The 8,857-nt window shown below is 35.3% G+C and overlaps 1 protein-coding gene across 2 annotated transcripts; it reads left to right on the top strand.

Annotated features, from left to right (window-relative positions):
* Window positions 1–335: 335 nt before the first annotated feature.
* Window positions 336–8,857, top strand: LOC100534679 (uncharacterized). 2 transcript variants are annotated; one of them, XM_073914267.1, is made up of 5 exons: window positions 336–2,037; window positions 2,159–2,542; window positions 4,843–4,970; window positions 6,059–6,165; window positions 6,267–8,857. In XM_073914267.1, the coding sequence occupies exons 1-5, from the start codon at window positions 1,887–1,889 to the stop codon at window positions 6,397–6,399; spliced, it is 903 nt and encodes a 300-aa protein (XP_073770368.1). In that variant the 5' UTR covers window positions 336–1,886; the 3' UTR covers window positions 6,400–8,857. The 2 variants fall into 2 exon arrangements, with proteins under 2 accessions (XP_073770368.1, XP_073770369.1); XM_073914268.1 differs by having other exon boundaries at window positions 1,942–2,037; window positions 6,273–8,588.

The raw sequence follows: 8,857 nt of genomic DNA, 5'->3' as shown, positions 1-8,857 counted from the left end.
TTTAATGCAAATGAACTGGTTCTCCCCGCCCACTATTTCCATGTACGCCTCAGCTTTTACTGCATCAAATGAGATAGACAGCACAGAAACAGACATGGATGAAGCAGATCCAAGATTAATTTAAGAGATTTTAATTCAAATACAGCAAGTAAGTTAATTTGATGTGTTTCCGGTGGAGTTTATTCCAGCAAATGATGCACTGATGCACACATGAATGCCATGACAAAGTTCACAGTACACACATGCTTTTTGCACATCCACTTGAAGTGGCCTTGTATACCCTCTGTGTATTTTCTTTGTTACAAACATGCTGAACATTTTAAACTTGTAAATCTCACTCTTGAAGTGTAGCTAATCACAGAGAGTTGGAACAGATTTTTTTAATCCCAGTTTTTTTGCAATTCCATTTATAATTTTTTGCGTGGCTGTTAATCAATTTAGTCGGTGAGGAAAACTGCAGTCCTACACCATGTTGTGGTAGGCCTCAGTATCGATGGGATTTGGATCCTATTTTAATGTCAGAAAATTTTAAAAATGAGACTTATTGGGCCCTATCATACACGCGGTGCAATAAGGCGCAAGACGTGTTTGCCACCTGGCTTGTCCACCAGTCAGGTTTTGGACCATATGGGGCATTGTATTTGGATATAACTCCACACTTTTTTTTTTTTGTACCACACTTTATTATTATTGTTCATTTATTCGTTTGCTGTAAAATTACAACTAAATTAAGAAACAGTTTTAAAACAAGTCTTTGCGCTTAAAATTAATTACTGTATGTAAGCTAATAAATGTCTTCAGTTGAGTGCGAACAACATCTTTCCTTATCCACAAAAGAGAGAAAGTGAAAGATAAAGTAAAGGCCGGCTCCTTCTTTATCCTTGTGCTGCAGATGCTCTGTTTAACTGTTTTTCTCTAGTGAAGCATTCAGTTTTTCCACTTACAAAGTCTGCCATGTATATAGCAAATGCTTTATGGCAGGACACAACTGACTTATAAAGGGAATGTGAGATAAAACTCCGATTAGTTTATTTTTAAAACACACCCATAACTCATTAAGAGAATAAGCACAACCTTGTTAGACCTTGCACCATGTCGCAGAGCGGATTTTTTCATCCTTGTAGCAAAAGTGAATTCAGACATGCCCTTAATGCTTTTGTACCCTGGACTTTAGACTTTGCATCTAGATCGTTAAAAGAGAGCCCTTTGTTTTTATATCACTCCATGTGGTCACATTACATGAAAAAATAATTCTTGTTTTAATTCCTGATTCTATATTCTCCATGCTGCTATCGCATACTGTTAGCATTGCTGTCGAACTCTAAATTGTTAATACATTTACACTTGCACTTGGATCCATTTGACTTTGTATCATTACCATACACTCAAAAATATATATTTTTACTTGTTCAAACTACATATTTAAACTGAAAGAACACAATTCTTGAGATTTCATCAGGACAACTTCATTCTTTTTAATGTTTAATCCACATAAATTTGTTAAAAGTGTTTAGTTAACTTAATCAATTTGAATTGTGTGTAGCTTTGCATTTTTTACAGTGTATTCTGACACTTCTGCCACACACAGAAGTTTCGTTGAGATCTTTTAGTGTCTGACTATTGAGGACTAAAATATACAAGACTATTTCCGACAAGGTGATCAGAGCTCAGCTTCGGGTCTTGCATTTGTTCAGGAAGTAAAAATGTGTCCTTTGGCCCATTTATTAAAGCATCTAAAGATGAGATGTCACATGACTTAAATTTGACACATTTAGACTCTCATTTCCTCTGTTTTAGTTGTTGGTGCTAAAGGTGCATAACCTAGAGGCACACAAAGAATATTCAGTATTAGCAGTTTAAGGTTATAAGCCTGTAAAAGAGTAGAAATGTCTAATGATGTTTATGAAGATGTGTTGGGCATCGAGTCTGGGGGAAGGGACAGCGAGCATGTGGAGATGGTGGATACCTATGAAAGTGCAGACGTTGTCAGTGATCAGGACTTCAGGACAAACACACAACAACCACTTCAACAAACAGGTAATCACATTCATTCATGAATTCAATAATTTAGTATTTAGTTTACCTAGAGCATTAATCCAAATAAAAATGGCAAAATTTGCAGTTGCATGTTAAGACATATCATGTTGATTTTTATCAGGGAGTGGTTCATTAAAGACAAGTCCCAGACGAACTCCAGTGTGTTTGGTGCTGCTGTGTTTCCTTCTGCTGACTGCAGTCATAGTGCTGAGAGTCTACATCTACACAAACTACACACAGGAGACAAGTACTACTATTCTCACAGAGGAGAAAGACCAGCTAATAATTAACATAACTCTCCTCATAGAAGAGAGAGACCAGCTACTAACTAACATTGTCAATATAACAGAAGAGAGAGATCAGCTACTAACTAGGGTCAAAGTTTTCAGTTCAGAGAAAGATCAGTTTGAAAAGAGATTATCATCTGAGAAGGATTCTTTAATGAAACAAAGAGATCAGTTACAGCAGAAGAAAAATGACCTGCAGAAGTTTCTTTCTGAACAGGGTAATTATGAACTAATCACATATTAAACACATCAAATATATTGGTTTGGTTACAAACTGTTAGCATAAATATGTTAAGATGGTAACACTATAATAACAGTACATGAATAATGATCAGTGGTGGAAAGAGTACTGAAAAAGCATACTTAAGTAAAAGCACCATTACTTGCCTAAAAATGTAGTGTGATTAGAGTAAAAGTACCTGTTGTAAATATTACTCAAAGTATGAGTAAAAAGTAGCCCTTTTAAAAGTACTCATGAGTAGTAAGCAGTGAGTATTATGCTGTTAAAAGTTGATGCATTTACATGTAATTTGTGGATTTGTGTAAACGAAACATTCTGTAGTGCAATCAGTTATTGCCCAGCAGGCACACAATGTCACAAGACGTTAATATAAGGTTAGATTTAGGTTGTGATGTCAGGTGACCAAAATTCAATTTCTAGCCAGCGTCTAGGGACAACATTGTTTTGATGTCCAATAATGACATCAAATGACGTTGATATTTGGTTGATTTTAGGTTGTTAGTGACCATCTTAGGTTGTAAGCCAACATCTTAAACCAAAATCCTATTGACGTCAAATACTGACATTTTTTCATCAGTTATGGCAACTAAAATTCAACCTCTGATAGATGTTATAGTGGTAACGTTGACACAACGTCAAGCTATAACATCATTGGACGTTGATATTTGGTTTGTTTTAAGTTGGACGTTGAAATCCCAGATGTCATTGTGACTGGAGGTGGGAAGCGCAGCGTTTTATCTAGTTTTATTATTAAAGTTCAGAGATTGAACTTATTTACCTCAGGAGTTTCCCTAAATGAAACGGTGAAAGTAAACATTACCATGAAGATCTTAATAAAGGAATAAACACATTAAGGGTGTTTGTTTGCTAAAATTCGTATTAAAATCAGTTTTATTTATATTGTGCAGAGTATTATGATAATGTTTTTATGCAAAGTATATGTTTTGAAAAGGGGGAAAACAATAAATTGTATAAATGCTGTAATGTTTAAATAATTTACCATTTAAAATGCGTTAAGGTCATGTGACCATCAGGAAGAACGCAGCATCCCATTTCTCAAAGGATGCATTCTCTGCCCTCGTTGTCTCCTGAGTTCGTTCTTCTGAAGACACCTGGCAAGACCGGTTTCCACAAGAACGCAAGTCCATTCTCTGCAATCTTTGAATTGAGAATCAGTCTGTGTTTGGGCATCCCTGATCTAAACAGTCTCTCTCTGGGTCAATGCGTGTAAAGATTTTGAACATCTTCTTGCACACTTAATGCTTCCAAACAGTTTGCTGCAATGTAAAGTGCACATGTCTTGAAGTAGTTCATTATGATGCAATTTATTTTCTATTTGTGATTAGATTGGACAGGAATTACAGGATTGAATTTTCTAATTCCCATAAACAAGAAAAAATAAAGTAGTGACTGCAGGTTGAAGGAAAGTAGTGAAGTAAAAGAACAGATACTGCACTAAAATGTACTGAAGGAAAAGTATAAGTACACATTTTTAAAACTACTTAATAAATTACAATTTCTGAGAAAAACTGCTAAATTACAGTAACTTCAGTATTTGTAGTTACTTTACACCACTGATAATGATGTATTAATATGTAAAATAACCATTATTTTATTATAAATTAATGATGAGTATCATGAACTAACTTTAACTGCAACCTGAGTCACAAAAGTTCATGAGTAAATAATGGCTACCTTAATAATTGTTACTACATACTGTTACTTAATGTATTAATTAACATTGCAGTTTAAGATAAATATAACCAACATGAACTCATGAGCTGCTAATGTGTAATTGTGTCGTGACTTTACTTGAAGGGGCACATCGTCATCAACTGATCCTTAAATACTCTTGAACTCCTGTGTTTAAACTGTTGATGTTGACTGAACACTTTTCTATTGTTATTCAGTGTAAACGCACTAGATGAACGTGCATAAAGAGTTCATAAGTAGTTAAGAAATTATGTCCCTCCAAGTAAAGTCATGATATCATTACATTTATTAACATGATGGTTAAATTAAAAATAAACTAATGTGGTAATTAACACATTAATTAACAAGCAAGCGTGTACTAACATGTGATTAAGGTAGCTATTTTGACTCATGTTGTAGTAAAAGTTAGTTCATGATTAGCACATACTTTTACATTTATACATTAGTTTATAATAAAGTCATGTTTAGTTTAGGAATTAATACATCAATATTCATGTTCTGTTATTGTAAAGTGTTACCGTTAAGATTGAAGGGAACCAAATGCTAACATTGTTGTGTTTACAGATGGATGGTTTTACTATCAGTCCAGTTTTTACTTCATGTCCTCTGAGGAGAAGAGCTGGTCTGAGAGCAGAAGATACTGTTCAGACAGAGGAGCGGATCTGATCATTATAAACAACAGAGAGGAACAAGTGAGTGAAGTGTGTGTGTGCGTGTTTTCTGGTATATGTGGTTTACAATTGTACAGTGACATGGGTATGACATGGGTGGTTTATGAGGACATGCATTGTGTTATCATAATTCAATTTGACAGTTGGGAAAAGGGATACTGGTACGATATGGTCCTATAATAAGTGGTTTTGTTGCAAAGGCTCATTTGAGAGGAGACTTTTATTCTGGCATCGCAGAAATGTTATCCGCCATTGCAGTCCTTAGAGTTGATTCACTGCTGTCTGCTGCTCACTTACTGCCTGTTGGAGCTGATCAAGGACATCTACTGTAATCCTGTCGATATTAGTCTTTTGCTGCAGATGTTGATTGGAGGTGTTAGTCATTTTCCTACAAACTAATTTCTGCCTGTACATTTGTGGTACACAATCTGCTATTACAATCCAGTACATTAATTTGACCACCTGACTCCTCATCCTTTAATAATATTTGTGCTCTGATCGGCACCCAGAGAAGTTCACTCATCTGATAAAATCAGTGCAAACCTTTAAAACAGGTTTATACAGTATAAAGTAGATTCAGCCTATGAAGGGTCCTCATAATCTACATGTGTGTGTGTGTGTGTGTGTGTGTGTGTGTGTGTGTGTGTGTGTGTGTGTGTGTGTGTGTGTGTGTGTGTGTGTGTGTGTAGAAAATCACCTATTAATCTTACTAAATTTGACTGTTGTTATTTTCTTTGCTTCGCATGGAATTACAAGTGTTACTGTACACCCTGTATACAGCAGTTAGTCATGTTTAACCTTGAACAGCTCGACTTTGAAGAACAATTCATCTTTGACCGTCTCATTATTTGTATCACATAGAGTTTTACTGCAGTACTGCAACTGGACAGTGGGGGTGCTACACAAAGCCAATTTCATATAATTGGTTCTTCTTCTTAGTATTATTTCAAAATAAAATATGTGGTGTTACAGTCTGATAGTGATGAAAAGAGCAGATGGAATTTACATAGTTATCAGGAGCTTCATATACTTTTATATACAATAAATAAAGTCTGTGTGGTGGCAGCTAAATAATGGCAGATTAAAATGTCATTTTGTAAACATTTTAGGATTTTGTTAAGAAAACATCTGGTGGTGCTTTGGTCTGGATTGGTCTGACTGACAGCGCTAAAGAGGGCAGTTGGAAATGGGTTGACGGCACCAACATGACCACTAGGTGAAAAATTGCTGAGATTATTATTCTTCTACTAAATAATTCTCCCAGTCAGAATAATATCACACAGAAATCAGAACTGAACATCTAATGCTAATCTGTAGTTTCAGGTTTTGGAGACTCTTTGAACCCAATGGACAAAGAAGAGAGAATTGTGCTGCATCTCATTCTTCAGGATGGGCCGATTATCCATGTGATGCTAAATTTAAGTGGATCTGTGAGAAAATAGCATTTTAAAAAGTCATTAAGTTGTATTTTTGTTCATGCTCTAAATTACCACCTTTTTTCTCTTAATATTCAGATATACAATGTGTCTTATTAACATTATATTCAAAACATTTTATTTACACAATGACAATTAAATCTGTTTTATTATTTGTGATGGAATCACCAAGCTTCACCCTCATTTAGCAGCACCAAATACTTTACACAGGACTATTAAACAGCCAATTAACATCATCACCAGCAAAAAACCAGCACACACACACTTACTGCATCCCCTGACAAATTTAGCTCATAGGCAAAAATGAATCATCAATCATAACTAGTTATGATTATACATATTTGTATCAGTTATATATAATAACTAGATGTAGCAATAATAAAATTACTATTTAAGCTAGTTCCTCCCATGAACATTCATCACTATAGACTAGCTTTTCTTAATCAGATACTTCTACTTTAGCCTCTTTATAAAATGTAAGATACGTCTTTCGTGTCTCCAGAATATGTCTGTAAATTTTCAGCTCAAAACACCCATCAGAGCATTTATTATAGTTTCCAGAATATGTGTAGCTGTGTTTGTAGCCTGTGCCTTTAATGCAAATGAGCTGGTTCACCCCACCCACTGTTCCCATCTGTGGGTCAGCTTCTACTGTGTCAAGTCAGATAAACAGCACAGAGACAGACATAAATGAAGCAGATCCAGGATTAATTTTATGAGTTCATGAGTCAAATATAGCAAGTTTGTTTATTTGATGTATTTGTGCTGGAGTTTATTCAAACTTCGCCTATCACTGATGCACACACAAGTGCCATGACAAAGTTCACAGTACTCACACACACATTATTTTTTTCTTGCACATTTTTTCTATGTTTTTTCTTTATTACAAACATGCTCTGCTTTGAACGTTTTAAAGTTGTAAAAACGTTTATTTTTTTAGTTGTTAACGCTGAGGTGCAGCTGATCACAGAGAGTTGGAACAGATCTTTTAATTTATTTCTTTGCAAGTCCTGTTTTGTAGATTCGTGTATATGCGAGATGGAGTTGTGTTAATATGTGACTGTCAATCAATTTGGTAGGCGAGGAAAACTGCAGTCCTTCACCATGTTGTTTTAGTCCTCGATAATGATGGGATTTGGATCCTATTTTAAATGTCAGAAAATGTTAAAAATTAGACTTATTGGGCCCTATCATACACCGGGCGCAATAAAGGCCAAGACGTGTTTGCCCTGACGTGTTGCTATTTTCAAACTAGCGCAACCTTAATTTCCCCATTTTCCACCACGTTGTTTAAATAGCATATCAACTTGTGCCACTTTGTGGACTCATGGGTGTTCCGGTCTAGAGTGCAATAGACCAGCTGAAAGCAGGTCTGATGTCCTGCGCAGAGTATGTTAGTTGTGCACCGTTTTCTACGTAAATATAAAAGCCACTGCCTCCATATTTAATAATATTATTATTACTAGTAGTAGTATTTATTATATGCATATTTATATTTGTTTTAATAAAACAAGCTTAGAGTTGTCCACCTGTCAGGTTTTGGACAATATGGGGCATAGCATGAGTGTTTGGATATAATTCTTTTTTTTTTTCTTTACCACGCTTCGTTTTTATTGCTCAATTATTCATTTGCTGAAAATTAGAGCTAAATTTATAAATAGTTTTGAAACAAATCTTTGCGCTTAAATAAAATTAATTACTGTATGTAAGCTAATGGATGTCTTCATTGGAGTGCGCACAATGTGTTTCCTTATCCATGAAAAAGAGAAACTGAAGGTAAAGGCCAATTGGAGGAGGCTTGTTCTTTATCCTCGCGCTGCAGATGGTGTGTTTGACTGTTTTCTCGCTAGTGAAGTGCTCAGTTTTTCCACTTACAAAGTCAGCCATGTAAATTGCAAATGTGCCATGGCACGACGCAACTGACTCTTTTATAGAATGTGATATGAGACTCTGATTGGTTTATTCTCAAAATATACCCATAACTCATCAAGAGAATAAGCACAACCCTGTTAAACCATGGGCCATGGCACAGAGCGTATTTTTCCATTCTTAAAGTAGCAAAAGTGGACACACACGTAATGCTTTTGCAACCTGCACTTTTGACTTTGTGCCTAGATCATTAAAGAGAGCTCTTTGTGTTTATACTACTCCATGTCATCACATTACATGAAAAAAATGCTGGTTTAAAGTAAAAATATTATTTTGAGAAAAATATTTTGTGTTTTGTTTGCATCATGTGATCAGTAGGACGAATCAGCAGTTTCAGCTGATGGCACTTAGCTCATCTATTTAAGATAGGAAAGCCAAGTCATCATTGTCAGTTTATTACACATTTTCATGATCTCTCTGTGTTTTGTCAGTATCTGCTTGGGCTGGCTTTTCCTTGATGTCTTGTTCTTCCAAGCTGCTATCGCATACTGTTAGCATTGCTGTTGAACTATTTATTGTTAATAAATTTTTACTTGCACTTGG

The sequence above is a fragment of the Danio rerio genome, chromosome 10 (assembly GCF_049306965.1).
Source record: "Danio rerio strain Tuebingen ecotype United States chromosome 10, GRCz12tu, whole genome shotgun sequence".
In the NCBI taxonomy this organism is placed as follows: Eukaryota; Metazoa; Chordata; class Actinopteri; order Cypriniformes; family Danionidae; genus Danio; species Danio rerio.
The sequence above is the reverse complement of the archived record's forward strand: the minus strand, read 5'-3'. Positions and strand labels throughout refer to the sequence as shown.

Excerpts from the sequence above, each read along its gene's own strand:
- LOC100534679 (XM_073914267.1), top strand. The coding sequence starts at position 1,887 with ATGTCTAATGATGTTTATGAAGATGTGTTGGGCATCGAGTCTGGGGGA. Across the intron at positions 4,971-6,058 it reads TAAACAACAGAGAGGAACAA|GATTTTGTTAAGAAAACATC; the intron begins GTGAGTGAAGTG and ends TAAACATTTTAG. Across the intron at positions 6,166-6,266 it reads GGCACCAACATGACCACTAG|TTTCAGGTTTTGGAGACTCT; the intron begins GTGAAAAATTGC and ends GCTAATCTGTAG.